Genomic DNA, 17750 nt, shown 5'->3' with positions numbered 1-17750 from the left:
ACAGCGTGTTTGGTAGGATTTCATGTTTTCACAGGATTTGTCTTGTGCAGACAGTTTCTAATTTACCTCTGCTCTTGTTTTAATTCAATCAGCTGATGGAGTGCAGCTGATCTCACGGCACATATGGCTGTTTGGGTTTGGAAAAAACCCTGAATATTTGATAGGCTGATCCTTAATGCTTTCTGCTAAAGAATTAGCAAGGCTGCTAATGAGCCAAGGGATCCCAAGTGGGGAAGGGGAAAAATACAGAATTAGATTCTGTTTTCATTCAGTTTTTTACGTTGCTCAAAGAAGAAGTACTGTGCTTTACATACTCTGATTAGTTTCACGGGGTAGAGAGGTTCACGTAAATTACTCCTCTAAGCCATCACACTTAAAATGTCATGTTTTCATAAGTGGATGTCCTGTGGCCGTGGGGAGTCACAACCTATTTGCAAGGGCACCTGCGGGTGCTCACCCCTGGGCAGGAGACTCGTGGCACCAAGCCACGTTGCCCTTCACCAGGAGGGATGTTTGTAGGTAGAGTCTCAGTCCTTTCACTACTTTTTCTGTCTTCCCTGAAAGAAATTTATCTGTCCTCCACCCCACACCCCATCCTGCCTCCCCACTGCTCCACACCATCCCAAAGGAGGCGGCTTCTGCTGTGTTAACTGGTTTTCCTGCTTGGTTTTCCTCCAGCCCTTTCTCTGCATTCTTGTTGCTCCACCAGCTTCCCACTGCCTCCACATCCTGCAGCCAAACACTGTTTGCAGGCCAAACACTCAAATTACGTCCCTCTCGCCCCAGTTCAACGACACCTCTCATGTCAACACAAAAAAAAACCCCAGGCAATTCACAAGGAATTCACATCTTCAGTAATTAAGAGCTCAGCTTGCCCATGGGTTTCCTTTCAACAAAACTACCGCAACTCTAGGAAATTGAAGCTAAGACTGTACGAACAGCCAGATCAATCTCCGACCATTTATCTTAGAAACCAAGAACTGGCTGCACTCGACACACTCCCTTTCTCCCTAAATCCATAGCAAATATCCTCAGGGTGGATCCAATATTGGTTGCAACAGTGAACTTTGTGGAGAGGCAGGACTCTTGCATTTTTCGCAGGTACTACCGCAAAATAGATGTTTACTCCAAACCCCACCAGCCATAACAAAATACACAGTTTCACACACTAATGAAATCAAACAAAAATCAGCCAAAAATTACTAATCTTGCTTAGCAAGCCTGTGTTTTAGTGAGGAAGTGAATAGGTTGGCTTTGGCGGTGTCTCTGGAACTCAGGTAGCAACTGCTCCAGGATGGTGGAATAAAGGATATTTGTGTAGTCTTAACTCTTATTTTCTGCTTCAAAGTTTTCTACCATGTCTTCCACCAACAATGCAAAAGCTTACAAGGATTTGCCTTTTACAGCTACTGTCAAGTAATGAGGCTTTTCTTTCTTGATTTGACATTACATCTGTTACTTGGTCTTACTGGAGTTATTTACACCGAAGGCTCTCTTAGAAGTTTCTCTGCCCTTGACGTGCATGCCGGCAGCCGGACAGAGCCGTCACTACACTTTGAAGAAGTTGCTATAAATTAGTGCATGGGGTTAGATGAGGTTCAGGATTCCTGCAGTGATTACAAACCCAGCAGGAATCCTTACAACAGCTCCGATCTCGACAGGGTTACTGTCTTGTTAATCAGCCTCCTTCAGGACTGGAAGCGGTTCTGCGTCTCAGTTCTTGGGGGCTTTCTCTGGAACCTGCAGCTTTGTGCAGAAGGATCTGTCAATTTACAAAGTCTACAGAGCCCTGATACATTTGGTAAAACAACATCAAAAAAGGCTAGGCTTAAGCCGTGGCACCCTGTGGTGCACCAGACAGCACAAAGACTATAAATTCCTGTCACAGTTAGTGTAAAATAAGGTTTGGTGATTTTAAAGCTATGCCTAAACTGATTTTGCAGCCCAGGTCCAGATGTTAGTTCTGGCCATGTCCTGAAACCAGAGGGTGACAAGATCTGTGAGCAAACCAGCACTTGCCTCCTCTCAGGCGCTGGGGGAAGGAAACACAGGGAAGCAGATGGAGCAGACCTGGGGGACACTTCCTACTGCCCTTGGTCTCGACTGGGGAAACACAGACATGCCGTGGAAGCATCTATCCCTTGGAAAAGCCACAGCCTGACGTGTGCAGGGAACATGCTATTTAGAAAGAGAGGATGTTTTCTGCTTTTGTGTTGTGCAAGAGAGCTCAAATTGGGCGCAATGTTCCTTACAAAGATAAATTTTAAGCATCTTCTTCCTTTTGCTGATGCTCCATACAGTCAAGTGGCCCTTCCTACAATAAACACAGTTCAGTGTGCCAGCAAAGAGCCATCTTTTCTGAGGCGAACACAAGGATTGCAGTTCCTGTGGCTTTTTGTTGTCTGCCTTTGGGCACCTGTACAGGAACTGCACATATTCTGTCCAAAAAGCAGCTAAACTTTGGCTTAACTATGTGAATAGCACCTCCAACAAAGACATGGAAATGGCATTCCTTAAAAACAGTCTGTTTCTGAAAACCAGAAAATCTGTGTTGAAACTGAATGGATCTGTTCAGGACAAAAAGAGGACACGGAGACGGCTGGAAAAGTCTGGATGCCAGTAATTTACAAAGCGAGTAGCAATGGCGCATTATTACTGTTGCTGTTTTCACTAATTATCAGTAACAACCACCACTGCTGATCTGGATTTGTATTGCCAGAGTACCTAAGCATTGCTTTTGTACTACACAGCAGTTCCCTGATACAGAAAGTTCACTTTTCAGGCCAAAAGAGAGCAGATGGGTATATCTGACCTCACTGGGCACTACAAGAGACCAGAGGGACAACAGTGTCCAAGCATGAGAAACAGCGGTATAGCCCTGACCCCACGACTGTTTTTCCACAGTCCTCGTGAAAAAGGACGTTCTTAAGAGAGGGCCTGAAGGCGTGTATGGAGCTAATTGGGAAAGCGTTCAAGGCTCTTCCCAGATCTGATGGAAAACATGGGAGAAATTAACTGATGGAAAACTTAGCAACATTGTGACACAGGCTGGCATCACCAGGTAAGCTAAAGTGGGAGCTAATATATTAGCACAGACCGGTAGACTTGAGGCCTTAAAATCAGAGACAAACAGCTGTACTTGATGTGATAGAGAAGGAGATGACAGCGGTGAGATGGAAAGACAAATGTCTTTGGGGGAGATGTCAAGCGAGGAAAATGATCTGCGCAGCAGCGCGAAGGGAGGTGGGTAACACTGCATTCGTCAAAACCAAGGCGGGGATGTTGCAGCAATCAAGGTGTGGAATGAGAATTTGGACCTGAGACTTACACCTTTGTGAAGAAAGAGCTTCAGCTGCAAATGCTATAGAGTAACACTCTGCAAGGTTTACGTGTAGTTTTAGACACAGAGACACAAGGGAAGTCCAGAATAGAAAGCGAGAGCCAGGTCGCAGACCTGGAGGATGGGCAGAATGCAGAGATTACCCATGATCACTGAGTATTCGCGTGAGGACAAGAGCCATTTTAGCCATGCTAAGCCTCAGCAGACAGCAAGACACTGATGCGAAGTGTGGCTTTTGAGCTGTGGGTTGCCTTATTCAGTTTTTAAGCAAAGTGAAAGAATTCGTGAATAAATCCTCACAAACAAAAAGGGTCCTATCCGTCCAAGGATAGCTTCATCATGAAGCTTCACAAAAATATTTCTTGAGGAAAAAAAAGAGAGAGCAGCAGCTTTGTTCACTGGTTTGGACGTGCACCTTACTGTCCCTAGCCATATAGTGCATTTTTCTTCTCAGCTGGGGTCTCTTACATATCCATGTTCCTCTCTGTGGAAGGAACCATGTCTCTTCTGCATTGTTTCGCTAATTGCACAAGCCAAACTGCACAACCTAAGGAGGAAGACCAGCTTCTTTGACTGTTCATTTTAAAAGCCTTGCATAAAAAAGGGGTGAATAATCCTCACATCACATCACATACTTAGTGCATCGTGAAAAATGTAAAAAGCTCTCATGAATTATACTATCTGCTACTAATTCGTAACAAAACAGCAGGGACTGAGGCTAAGGCTTGTTGAATATGTGGTTCAGTGCTACAAAAGCCTACTTTGTAAACGTTAGCTAACTAAAAGCTCTGCCAGTGAAGTCATAAGCAATACATCATCATCACCCTTCGATAAACTCTTTGTCCGGCTTCAGAATTAAAAGCTGTATTTAACATATTCAGGGAGAATGGAGAAATGCCTTTAGAAACAACAGGCTTAATGCACTCCTAATCTCGAAACCAAATATTTATAGCCCCATAGTTTATAAACAATCCGAAATATTTGGGTAGCGGATATCCAAGAGGTGGAAGCGCACACAGTAACAGGGAGGTTTTACCACTCCATCTACCTTGTTTGGTATTTCAATCACTGTTATATCATATTTATAAGCATTGCAAATTATTGAATTATCAATTTAGGAAAAGAACGGAAAAAAACGCAAGTTAAAATATATGGAAATGTTTCATTGTTTATAAATTTGTCCGCCTCAGAGAATAATCAATATCAAAGTTGATTCAAGCTAAGATCTGTCTGGATGTGTATTAATTTGCTCCATGAAAATAAACTAGAAATTACTAAGATAAAAGAAATAATAATGAAATATGGAAATAACTACAGTTTTGCACATTGTCATTATATAATGGACATAATGGACATAATGACATTACATAATGGATTCTAATTAAATCCAGGTGGAAAATGACCTTCCTAGACCTCCCTTCAAAATTAAGATTTTTGACAGTCGTGATTAATGGAAACATGCACTTTGCATGGTGTGTAAACCTGAAACATCATTGTACATTTCAGTTTATAATTTATCCCATTATCTGCTTCTGCATGCATGAAGGTCAGCCGTACTGGCACAAAGCAGCAGTGAAATTCAGAGGCTCTGGAAGGTTGTTTTCACAGATTTTTCAATTATTTTTCATGAGGAAATAATTTTGTCTACTTTTTCCTTAGAAAGATGAAAATCTAAGAGAGTAATATTTTTAACAGCAGTAATTGTAATATTCTTGTTAGTCTTTTGTCTTTTTAGAGTAAACAAAATGGCACTGGAAAAAATGGTCTTTTAAGGATTCCTACCCGCAGTATTTCTTCAATGCAGCTGTTATCTCCTGTTCCACTGTCCTGTAAACAAAATGAGAAAATTGTTTGTTTGTGTTTTCAAAAGAAATAACAAATAGCAGGTTTGAGGACATGGTTGTCACATGAAATATATTCCAACCTCTATTACAGTTTCGAAATGAGGCCAAGTCTTTCCAGCGTCTGAAAAGTTGCACTGCTTAAAATTCTCAAATTCTTCCCCATCAGCACCAGAGAAAGACGTAATATTTGCAGTGTTTACATACGGTTGCAACATCTTTATATAAATTCATAGGATTTTGTTTACACCACTTTTGGGTACGGCTCCTGCTGGTTTGGATATACTGCATGTGAGCAAGCATAAGCAGAACAGTTACCGCATGTACATAGATCCAATATGTGCATTTACTTAAATGGAATAAATAACATCTCTCCGCACCCTCTGTGCAGGCAGGACTCTGCAGGGACACTGCCTGTGCGAAGCCTGACGATGTATAGGCTGGAGGCACCTGTGTGACAGTGAGGGGAGGCCGCAGGGACTGCGACACTGGCGGCAACTCTGAGCACGGGCTTGGCAGCACAGCGGTTCTGAGAAGGCTACAATTTCTTAAAATGCTGTCCCTAAACCCACCCGGACCAAGGGACCAAGGGCGCGGAGGAATTCAGCTCTCCTCAATGGGATGGCTTCCTCCAGAGCCGTTCTGGGGAGGGGAAATCCAGGATCTCCGGGATGATCCGGGAAATCCGGGATCAGGTAAGCATCTGCCATACTTATGCCCCCCCCCACCTTCCTGCCTGCCCCCTGCCCCCAGTTCACTTGCGCTGCCCGGCACAACTGGGAAGAGAGGGCACACCACGGATGGAGGTACCAACGCTGAGGGGGTGCCCGTCTCCTGCAGCTCTCCAAAAGGTACGGGTGGCTGCTGCACCAAGCAAGTTTTCTGAGGATTTACTTCACCACACTAAATTTCCTGACAATTCCCCACAGAAAGATTTTCTTCCTTTTGCAGAAGAGAAATAACTCAGGAGACTGGGGCTTGTGGTCTTCCCATGTGGGAAGCGGGGGGACGGAAACAAAACAAATAATCACTGTCCCCAAAAAGCTAGCAGGGAGGTGTGCTTGGTCTTCGCCTCTCGTTTTCAAAAAACACCTGGAGGTTCTGAGTTTTCAGGTGCTCAGCTGGAGAAGTATCGAAGCAATTTGATTTTCCGAAGTGCTGAGCTATCCTCACCTGGAAATCAGACTTCTCTACCACTTCTGTATTTGGGCACCCAAAAAACCACAAGGCACTTTCAAAAACGGGTACCTCTGTGCCTACCAGACCCAAATGATCCCACTAGCTAGTTTGTGCAAGTCCTGGACACTGTCACCGCTGCTCCCCAGCCTGAGCTGAGCAACTGTGGAGGTCTGGATCCGCCGCCGCTCATTCTCTCCGGCTGTAACCAAGGTCAGAAGTGCGACAGCCACGCGTATGCGAGGGAACAATTTATGTCTCATAGTTTTTTGTGGCTGCTATTTCATGCCAATTCATAGAAAGTCATAAGTGCTTTGTTATCAGCACTCCTGCCAAATCTTGGCTGAATATGGCTCTCGATTGTTAAACAAACGTATTGCGTTAACCCTTTCTGGTGCAATACAGGCTTTTGCAGTTCACCAGGAGTTACGCCACTGACTTCAAAAGGAAAGGAACTAAACATGCTATAAAGTCAGCCTGTGGAGAGTTACTCATACCTGATGTAGTGATGCTGAAGAGAAGCCGCAGCCCTGTGCAGGTAGCCCTGTTCTGATCTCAGCCCTGTCCCCAAGGAGCCGCGCAACACTGCATGCGACCTTTCCTGACGCTGGAGCAAGTGCAATAGTTCACGTTGCTAACAAAGCTAACAAGACAGACAGAATCACCACAACAATCTCTGGATAGTTAAGAATTTTAAAATTCATATTAGCTAGTTTTTATTTCTCTCGTCTCTGTGGGCTTCCCTCCATTTTCTCCTTCTCCTTCCCCAAACCCTGGCCTATGACTTGTTAATCCCATTCACAACAGTGGAGAGTGTTAAAGCCCTCGTCATGAAGTGCCTTGTTTACAGAGCAACGAATTTACTGCCAGACCTCAAGTTTGCTCTTCTAGTCCACTGCCGTCTTACAGAAGGAGGGATGAGATGACCTACCATCTTATGCTGTATACAATACGTTGATCATATAGTAAAATGACGCTCCTTATTTTTGTGTGAAGGCAAAACTACTGAAGGTAAATTTGGCAATAGGCTATTTCAGAGTAGGTTTAGAAACAGACTTCTGTTACAAAATTAAACATCCCTCCTAGAAGTGTAATGGAATAAGTGCAAATACTCATCAGCAAGAAATTACACTTTCCATTACCACAGAACTAAAACTATAGCTATTCTCCCTACCACAACATATCTCTGGGCAGGGAGTTAAAAAACTTTTCACGTATCTCTCTCAATAACATCACACAGCTTTTCAAAAGGCAAAAAAAAGCTGGAAACACAAGACCAAAGACAAGGTACGCAAAACTGAAAACAATATTTGGAAAAAAACCCTCAGTTTCTATATTTCCCTCTTTGTTCTTCATCTTTTGAATGCCAAATTTATTTTTTTTTTTTTTTTTTTTTTGGTTTGAATACTTGTAAGGATCTTACATTACTGCTGATATCAAACTTCCTAGAATAAGGGCGGGGAAGTTAAGAGACCATGCTCTGCACACAGCAAGCAACTTCAATTTCATATGGCCTGGAGCCATATTATGTTCTTCTTCATGATATCAAATGCAGAGTGTTATTGTGGGACCTTAAGCTATGTCTGAAAAGTGTCTGTAGGTGTCGGTATGGAAAAAAATCCCCATTCTTACTCTAAAAGCTTTCTTCTCCGCTACATCTCTACTCATGTTACAGAGGAACCCCCGCCGCCTCTGAACCTGGCAACCTGAATTTAACTTCATGGCCATATTTTAGTTTAAAAAAAAAAAAAAAAAAGCTGGTAAATGTTTCTTGAAATCTGAATTAAAAGAAGAGATTGCTTTACCTCCAGACAACGAATAGCACAGAGGACTCGACGTGCTACTTGCGTCAGTGGCCTTGCCTGATCCAAGCACTATGGCGTCAGTGCCGGCTGCGTGACGCAGCACCTGCGTTAAGGCTAATGTCAGCGGTGCCGGCAATCTGCGCAAAGCAGCCCCTCCACCCTCTCGACAGCCTGCATGCCACAGTGCACTGGTGCAATAAACGTTTTAATTACTTTAAAAAAAAAAAACAAAAACCAAAATAAAGGTCTTGAGGCTGCTGCTCCCAACTAAGCCGAGGAGCTGCCACCCTGTATTTATTGTGACATTGACGAACCCAGCTTGTTTGCCTCCCCTTGCATTTTTGTGATCTGTCATAACAAACTCGCCCCACTGAACCTCCAATGAACCATCTGCATTGAACACTGGGACGTCTCAGGGAGCTGCTGGGGGAAGTGGGCTCCGGCCTCTCCCCTCTGCGATGCTGCGCCCATTACCCTCACTCCTCGCTCGGCGCAGCCTGGAGAACGCCGAGCACCTGCACACACGTGGGGCTGGCGTACAGGCTGGCAGGAGGATGCGAGGAGCCGCCGCCGAGGATAACAGCAGCGGCTGCTGAAGAAATAGCCGGGAGCATCGCGCTGCTGATAACACGAGCGGCTAATTACCATGCAAAGCACAGAGAACGGTAAGAAACAAGGCTGACTAAAGGCTACATTGAATTTTTGAGAAACGGGATGTCATTTCAAAAAAAAGCTGCATCTGTACAAATTTTATTTCAGAGCATTACTTTATTTTTTCTTCCCTTACCAACAGCTTTCACATGGAGATATATAAAGAAACCCCTCTGAAAGGAATTGCCTATCTGTGATACTTCTCCCTCCTTTCAAATCTTTGTGTTAAGGAAAGAAAGAAAAATTTTCTGCAAGTACCTATTTACATTTTAGCCTAAGAGATTTTTATGGTGCGAGCTTTTGGTGCTGTCATTGTTTGGACTGTGCTAAGTGTTTTTACAAAGTCTCCAGAAGTTATTGGATTTGGTCTCCAGTATAAATTAGGCATGATCAAGATCTCCGGAAGGCCGAGGTACATACTTAGCCTCTTCCACTCGTCGGGAGCCAGGCTGGCTGTGTCAGCACTTGAATGCCAGGCATCTGCCACCAACAACATGGCAGCAGCCACCAAGTGCCACCCTTTGGGTGCCACCTCTGCCTCTAGGGCAGCTCTCACCCCCGTGCTGCACAGGCACCGCACGACACCGCCTGAAACGGGGCTGCGGGGTTTCCCCTGGAGCCTAAAGTGAAGCTTCAGGCAGTAAATGTTGGCAGACAATAACCTAAATCCATGATTAAAAAAAAACAGGAAAAAAAGGGAAAAAAGCCCACATTGATGGACCTTGATCTCAAAGCATATTGGAAATGCTTCTTTGCCAGGCAAGACCATGAAAGTATGGAGATACATACACACACACAAACACACACACGCATATATGTGTATATATAACATTTTCTATACAATCCATTTGCTAGAAAGAAACTTCCAGTATGAAAAAGATAAGTAAAGTCCTTATCTTTTTATTTATTCATACGTGTGGCCTCTGCCTGTTGGATTGTGGAGAACCATTGCCCTCAACAAAGTCTCCCTTCGATCGTTTCTCTGAAGAGATCTTAACACCTTCAAGTCGTGGAATAAAATGTACAAATTTGACAGGGAGACGTGCCTGAGACCAGAGAGGTGACTTCTGGGGTTTCTGTGGAAATATAGCCAGGCTGTGTAAAGGTATTTTTTGGGAGAGGTCATTTGCAGATGCCCAGGAAGGGTTTTTAGACATTCAGGCTTAACTTGCTGTTGACTTCCTTACATAAGCTACATCTTCCAAAAGGCTCTTTATGGGATGGTTGTGCTGAACCCACACTGGAGAGAAAAAGCAAGACTTTGGACCCCAGGAAAGGTGGGCTGGTTAAAAGATTAGACCTCAACTGGTTCAAAACCTGACTTTTTTGTCTTTCAGGAAGTGCCCACTTTTTTGAATATAGCTTCATTCTGAACTGCAGCGGGGGGGAGAAGGGGACAGGCACCTACATGTAGATTTTATTCCGTTGGTTATGCTCCCATTAAAAATGTAATTGTGTGATACCATTACCTTCAAAATTAAATTCTAAGAAGTGGTCTTCAGTTCAGTTGAGAAATTAAAGTTTGATCAGATCAAAACACTTTAACAACAAATTTTAAGAAATATAAATAAAATTTGTAATTACAGAACAATATATGACCTAAATCAAGAAGCCATTAAAACAAAATATTGAAATGTTTCACCCTGACTCCAAATTTGGTAATTTTTTCCTTTAAGAAAAATATTTTCTGCAAAAAAGAATGAAAATAGGTTTGGTCAAAATCAACATAGATGCAGACATTTTCACTTCTGATAAACTGCAATGTCCCACAGGAAAAGTACTGAGTAGGAAAAACCTCTGACCAGAACAGAATTAAGAATTGTATTTCTCTTTTTAGCTCCTCTAACAAGAATGGCATTTCCATCTCGGTGGCTGACCTGAGACCTACCAGTAATGTTTCCATCTACTTTAACAGGGCTGGACTTCAGGGAGCCACGGTGTACTGTAGCCCCCCTCATTTCACCAATGGTTGTTAGTAATGCTGGGCACTTTACAGCCCTCAAGCAAAGAAGACCCCTCATCTCTCTCTGAGGATGCAGGCAAGCAGAGCTGAACTGGGCAGGGTTACACCAAGGGAAGAGATACGAAGAGACTGCTGAAGAAGCTTGATTTTCTGTTGTCCCTGATATTTGAAAGCTTTACTTGGCACTCGTGCTGTTTCTTACTACTAATTTGGAGTGCCAGTGGCCATGGTCTGTTGATACAGTAGTTTTCTCCTGTGCTCTGCTCTGCTGCGAGTAGGAGCTGTTTCTCTTTCACTCTGAGGAACTGCTGATGCTTCCTTAGACACGGAGGCATACAGGAGGGAGACGGGGATGAATTCTCCTCAAGCTCTGTGTCACAAAGCGTTGCTCTAATTAAAGTTATTAAATCCATCTAATTTACAGTGACTTCTAATAAACTGTAACCTTTAATAAGCCCATTCTCTTTTGAGATGGAGCCTTCATATTTATTATGGGGATTACTTTTCCTGCCATGGGATCTTGCAACATTGTTCTTGGTTCAAAAGGGAAGAGGAAAAAGGTTAACAAAGATTTCACTTCAAGGAAAAAAGTGAATAAAGAGCTAGTGATGAAAGTCATCTAGCTTTGCTTTACTGAAACTATCTGTCTATACTAATTGGGAGCCTCATTGCAACTGGAATATCATGATGCCCCAGTCTTGTACCAGGAACAGGAAGATATTCTGGCTAATCGAAGAAGATGAATCAAAAATATCTGTAGATAGAAACATCAAATGATCCAACAGACTTACCAGGCAAACTAGAAAGGAGATGCTAATCAGACAAGAGTACGTTTTGCTCTTGAAGAGTGATACTTGCTCTGAACATCTTGCTCAGCAGCTCACCCACAACCGAGGTAGGAGAGAAGCTTTTGGAGAGTAGAGCCTCCAAGAAGGAAGACTGCAGAGGAGTTTACATCCAGTGCACTGCCAGCCTTAGGCTGTGCTGACCCGATATGCAGACCTGAGGGGCCGGTGTGCAAGAAAGGATTCTGCCTCTGAAGTTCAGGCTGAGGTCTAGTTGAAGATGGATTTACTGTGGAGGTATAAATAAAGGCATTCAGGGTATTGTATTTTTGTTTTTGAACAGCAGGGAGACGAGGTTAGAGTGTAACTCCCCCAGCACATGCCCGTGGCCTGCCCCAGAGCTTGATGCACCTCCTGCCCATGTACTGCCTGACTTGAACTAAGTATGGAAAGCCTGGAGTCAGAAAGTGAGGTGATGCCGAAGGGCCGCTTTCTGGATGGCTGCTGGGAGCTTCACTAGCGTTTAGGCACCTACAGCCCAACTTGGAGGGGATTTAGAAGCGCTGGGTCCAGCCACGTGTTGAGAGGTCACCTTCAAACTGATGAGAAGTTCTGAGTCCAAGTCTCAGAATCCACACCACAAAAAAATCAAGAGAATTAAAGGCCAAGAACCTTTCTGAAACCTCGTCACCCTCTCCACCCCTAAGGGCCATCAAACAATCAATGACCAGTGCTGCACCGGTAACATTTCATCTAATAAAAGATGCTTGGGAGCCTCAAATAAAACCTACTGGCAGATTGGTGGAGCAATTTTACAGGCTTTCACATTATATTCATAAAAATAAAAATCCAAACATGCCAGAATTACACTGTGACCCAGAACAATAAAAGGGAGCTGTAATGGAGAAGAACTGCATTGTTCTATTAATAAAATATAAAGGTTTTATTGTTATTGGGAAAGATTGATTGTACCAAATCAATACCATGTCACAGTATATTAATGTTTTTCTTCACTAATGAAAAAATAGGGTCTGATGTGATTACACTCTCTTGCTACCCATTTGAAAAATATAATGGGATGGTAATAACGAAGATTGCAACTTGCAATTTTACTCCTCGCTAGATGCTCGATCCTGGGAGGTGTCGAGTAAGTGACCTCAGCTTTCAGTGAAGTCAACAGCAGCTGAAGGTAACTGCCATTCACCAAAATGCTGTCAACAACCCCCCTCAATGGACTCCACAGCCCCTCTTCCCACCCAAAAACTGGAAAAAGCTGGTGGGGGAGTCCTCTGGAAATGCCTTCAGCATACATTTTCTGCAGTACCGTATGCATCCTCTGAAAATATTAAGTGACTGCTTGCTTGACACAGTGGTCTATTTGTTGGAAAGTTTCCATTCTGGACACCAGAGTCTTTTGGCTTTGCAGTAGGAAAGGCTTTTTAGCAAAGCTATGGGCTTCTCCCCTCAGCCCACGCATTCCTTCAACAGCCGACCCAAGGACCCTGCCCTGGGAGCGACAGAGATCAGCTTTTCTCCCCATTAGATGCCTGTCCTCCCTGCTGCACAGATGGCCAATTAGTGTCAACTGGAATGTGGTATTTTTAGTGATGTGGACACTTGTCCGCCAGGATCTGGACTGAGACCAATCGATTGCATTTAATATATTGTCTGTGTTTGTTTGGGGAGAATATATAACATCTGTAAAGCAGCAACAGTTGGAAAAACAAGTATTATGGAACTGTTAATCTTTTTGTGACATTTTAATATGAATATACCATCAGCTAGTGTAATATTCAATAAATTAAATGGATTATTTTGCCAAGAGATCCTTTAAAAATGTTAATTAACAATAAATCAATAAAAACTATTCAACATGAAAATCAATTACATCCCTGTTTACATTATTTAACTCCAAACATTTCTGTTTTGTGTGCTTGTAATTAGCAAGCTATAAAAGATGCCATAAATAGGCGCATAATGAGAGGAACTGTTTATAAATGATAATTGGTATTCATTCCCACTGAGCTAAAGGTTATGTGATTACAAACTATTGCGCAGAAAGGGTTAAACCTCTTACGGATAGAAGGTTTTACAGTACACAACTCCGCAGAAATCTCTCCCACAAAAGGCCCATGACAGAAGAAAGCCCCTGTACATGAGTGTTTGATGGAAAGAGAAACATCTATCAGGCGTTCCTTAAAGCCTATTTACATCCGTTTAGAAACGGCTCATGGGGAAAAATCTACCCTTTGGGCGGTGGTGGAGGGAATAAGAAATGGAGCCTGGCATGAGGAATTCAATATTGATAAAACGTCATCATCTGAACAATTTCTCTACTAAGTCAAAAGGAAAGACATTCACATTGAAATGCTATTAAAAATCGGGGTGACCATCCTGTTAGCAGAGCTGAGGACAGGACAAAGGAGATAAGGGTAGTTTCTGTCACGATGGGTAACAAAGATGTTGCTCTATCCTATACCTCACTCAAAGCTTAGGGCCAAAGAGGGTCTGGCTTTCACAGAGGGTTAAAGGGGATTACAGGATCTTCATGTGGCAGCCGAGAGCCCAAAACACTGAGCAGCAGCTTGTATCTCCAGAAGGTAACACCAGAATACTTCTCGTGACAGGTTGCTATACAGAGCTGAAAGAACTGTTTTCTAGGGAGAAACAACCTCTCATTAATCCCAATTGCTGGAAACCACCTTCTCAATTTTAGAGACTGAGACCTGATCTAGAGTTAGGTTACAAACCTCACAATCTAGAGTCCGGAGTAACATTTGGTTTTCTACTAAAGCCTTTTGCTAGTCCAAGGATGTCACCAACATCTGACAGTTCTGGTTTTGACAGTGTGTCCTCCCCAGCAAAATAAATATCATCCTTTCACTGCAGCTGCTTTCGTGAGGGCAACAATCATCGAGAACCCTGTATGGGGGAGGTCTGAAGCATGGGCAGACCAGTGAGCATCTAGCGATAAAGCCAGCAGAGTTAAATTTGCAAATCCAGAGAGAAAACACTTTTTCTGCCTTGTCTGGGCTGATGCGTATTTCCTTTTTTTCTGGATCGTGACTTAAAAGTGAATTAGTTTTGGCCCGAGAGACTAACATTACACTGCTTTCCTTGCTTTGCGCAAAATACAATTGTTTAACGGAAAATACGGATGAGGATGTGGAGTTTAAAAAAAAAAAGTCTATTATGTGTAAGGAACAGAGCATCATCTGCACTGGTTTGAGAATGACCGGTCAGTCTCATTGCTAAGACTGCAAAACATATGCTGTTTGTGGCAGTTATGACCTGGACACCTATTTGTCCAAGAGGGATATACTTTGCTACTGGACACCCAAAGCTTTATCAATGAAGATGACAATTGTATGCATCTGCCTTTTTAAATAAATCCCTTGACACCTCTGGTTAGCTCAGGTGGATTCTCTTAAAATCCACACGGAAGTTGATAAATAGCACAATTCTCCAAGCTGCAGTGAAAATCTCAGCAGAGCTTTATTGTGCTCTCAGCATTCCTGAAAGTCTAAAGAAAAATCCAGCCATACTGTGGTCACTGACAGTCTGATGGAAACACACTCACTGCAAAGCTACTGAAAACAGTACTCTCCAAAGGTTTTGCAGGGTTAATAGGACACGTTAAATTTCAAATAAAATGTCGGCGCTGCAATGTCTTAGGGCTCAGGCCTGTAAGTTCCTTCCAGTTAAGAATGTACATGACACCTTGCATATATCAAGGTATACATACATATATATATATGTATGGTATACCTTGTATATACATATATATATGTATATATACACCATACAAAAATCCTCTGCAAAAGTCTCCTGAAAATGCCCAAACCAACCAAGCAAGTGTCGAGTCTTATCAACTGCAGCCTTAATATGGGGATCAATACATTCAGCAAATCTATAAAATTGCAGAGTAGACAAATACCTTCCTTATTTTTCCCATCCTCTCTTTCCCAAATCCCACCGAAAGATTTATTTTCCCACCAATTCACCGCAGGCCCGTATCGGTCCTCTTTGGTGGGGGACAGAAAGCCCTCTGGCCAGCTAGGCAGGAACCAGGCACCGCTGTGCCTCCTTGCAGAGGACTTGCCTCCAGAAGCCCGGATACCTCCACATCTGTAAGAACATCTGCCCCAAGGAGTGGCAGCTGCTCAGCACTCGTCCCCACTTTCCTGTGGGCTCCGTGCCAGCACCCTGCTGTTTGGGCAATCACAAGGCCAAGAAGCAGGAGAATGAATAATGTCCCAGGTTTGGGGAAGGTTGTAGGTAGCTCCCAAGTAGTCGTATGCCACTAGTTAACATTTTTTGATGGAAGCCACACTGGTCCCTCAGGCTTGGAGGACAAAAGGTTGGCTTAAAATGAACTTAGTCCTTTCTCTTTCGGCTTTCACTTTTCTCTTCTTTCCATATATTCTCAGGTTATCCCCATTTAAAGGGGATATTGCATCTGAAAGTCACAATGCTTTCTGATTTTCTTTTTGCTGGTCGCTGTTACAGGTAACAGTGAAATATAGAAAGAAAGTAGAAAGAAAAATTGGCCTCAGCTTTTCCAGATTTTGTGTCTTTCACAGAGTTTGCTTGCCCTTCCAGTAGAGTAGATATTTGCCAGTTCCCAGCTGTTTGCATAGAGCTCTCCCACACAGCTAAAGGCTAACGGAGCACCGCTTCGAAAACCCAGAAATATAAAACTGTACACATCACGACTATTGGCCATGTTACTCAGGGGCAGTAACCACTTTATACCGTCCCATTTTTCTTTTTAATACAGCAAACACGTAGCCAGCCACTTTATAACAGTGCAGCATTGTGGGGGCATGACTGGTGTATAGACTGCAAAGCTCTGGCTGCTGCCTACAGAGAACCACTCTCTCAATAGCCTTACTAGCAAAAAATGATTTTAAATCCTGTATGCGCCAGCATTCATGCACACGCAACACACAATACAGTGGAGGGAAATAAAAGGGAGAAATGGACAATGATAGTAGAGTTTAATTTTTACTGGGTTGCAGACCAAAACCAGAGAGGGGTTTGTGAGTTTTCTCAGAAAGCTTCAGTTGCCCTTAGGTTTGGTTTGGGTTTGATTTCCAAAACTTTCATTAGAAGGCTTCAAAAAGGTGAGCTGCCTCTTGGATTTCTATTTTTATTTTTTTGAACTGATGAGATAATCCTCCACTTAAAAACAGGTTATTTTGTCTCTGGAGGAAGAAACGTTCAGTGTAGCCCCATTTCATTTTAAATGGAAGCTAAATGGAGAGAAAATCTCTAATACCGCTACAGCTCACAGACATTTCCATCTAGGTCAAGTGCAACAAATCTGCATTTTTTAAGCAGCAGAGCCAGCTCTCTGTCCCTGTAAAAATAGGAAGGTCTTGTGGCACCCCAAATTATAACAACACGTAGAGAAAACAGGAGTACAGTTGGAAAGCCTTTGAGCTGAGAAGCCACATGCTTCCCTTTTGTTATGTGATCTTGATGAATTTATTTCTGTGGCTTTTATTCATGTTTCGGGACGCTGAATCCTTCAGACTTGTTAGTATTTTCCTTTTTTATTGTTCTCTGCTGCCTTTCACTGTTTTATTTGATTCTTTTGTTCCCCGGTGTAACTGAAGGTAATGCAGTCCTGGGCCTATTACCCTCCATCTCTTTGATCTGGCAGTGGATATCAACAAAGAAGTTATTTGTTCTCAACACATTAAACCCTTCTGTGTGGCTTTTTACAAATTCTGTTATGCAACTTTGATACGGCCTGGAACCAGTTGTCAGGTACGGAAAGGCAGGGGAGCACAAAGACCTCTCCAAAAGTCAAGCTATGAGTGGTGTCATCTTGCTGTTTCGCTTTCAAAGGTGGCTCATACGGGCTTGCTGAATAGGAGTCGTTTGACAGCAGACATCTGAATTTGTATCGCAGACTCTAAGACACCTTTACAAGAACTTTGAATATCTTAGTTGAGTCCTGAGGATCAAAGCTTCCTATGTAATAAATCTATCACGGTTTACCCGGGGAGATTTTCAGCGTGGGTAACAATGGCAGCTGATTTGCCTCGCATAACAAACTACCGATAGAATATAAGGGTTGTGATCAATACTTTAACTAGCGAGATAAAAATCTATCCGCAACTTGGGAATTATATTAAGGTCTCATAATTTACTTTATAAACCACCCCTTATAATTTTAAG

The 17750-nt window shown here is 43.0% G+C and overlaps 1 protein-coding gene across 2 annotated transcripts in view; it reads right to left on the bottom strand.

Annotated features, from left to right (window-relative positions):
• Positions 1–17750, bottom strand: part of AFF3 (ALF transcription elongation factor 3) — a 338460-nt gene that overhangs the window by 184323 nt on the left and 136387 nt on the right. For both annotated transcript variants that reach the window (XM_063339571.1, XM_063339580.1), the window contains exon 4: positions 5123–5167. In XM_063339571.1, the coding sequence (XP_063195641.1) occupies positions 5123–5167 (45 nt within the window). The remainder of the gene's footprint in view (positions 1–5122; positions 5168–17750) is intronic.

This window comes from Chroicocephalus ridibundus, chromosome 1 (assembly GCF_963924245.1).
Source record: "Chroicocephalus ridibundus chromosome 1, bChrRid1.1, whole genome shotgun sequence".
Classification (NCBI taxonomy): domain Eukaryota; kingdom Metazoa; phylum Chordata; class Aves; order Charadriiformes; family Laridae; genus Chroicocephalus; species Chroicocephalus ridibundus.
The sequence above is the reverse complement of the archived record's forward strand: the minus strand, read 5'-3'. Positions and strand labels throughout refer to the sequence as shown.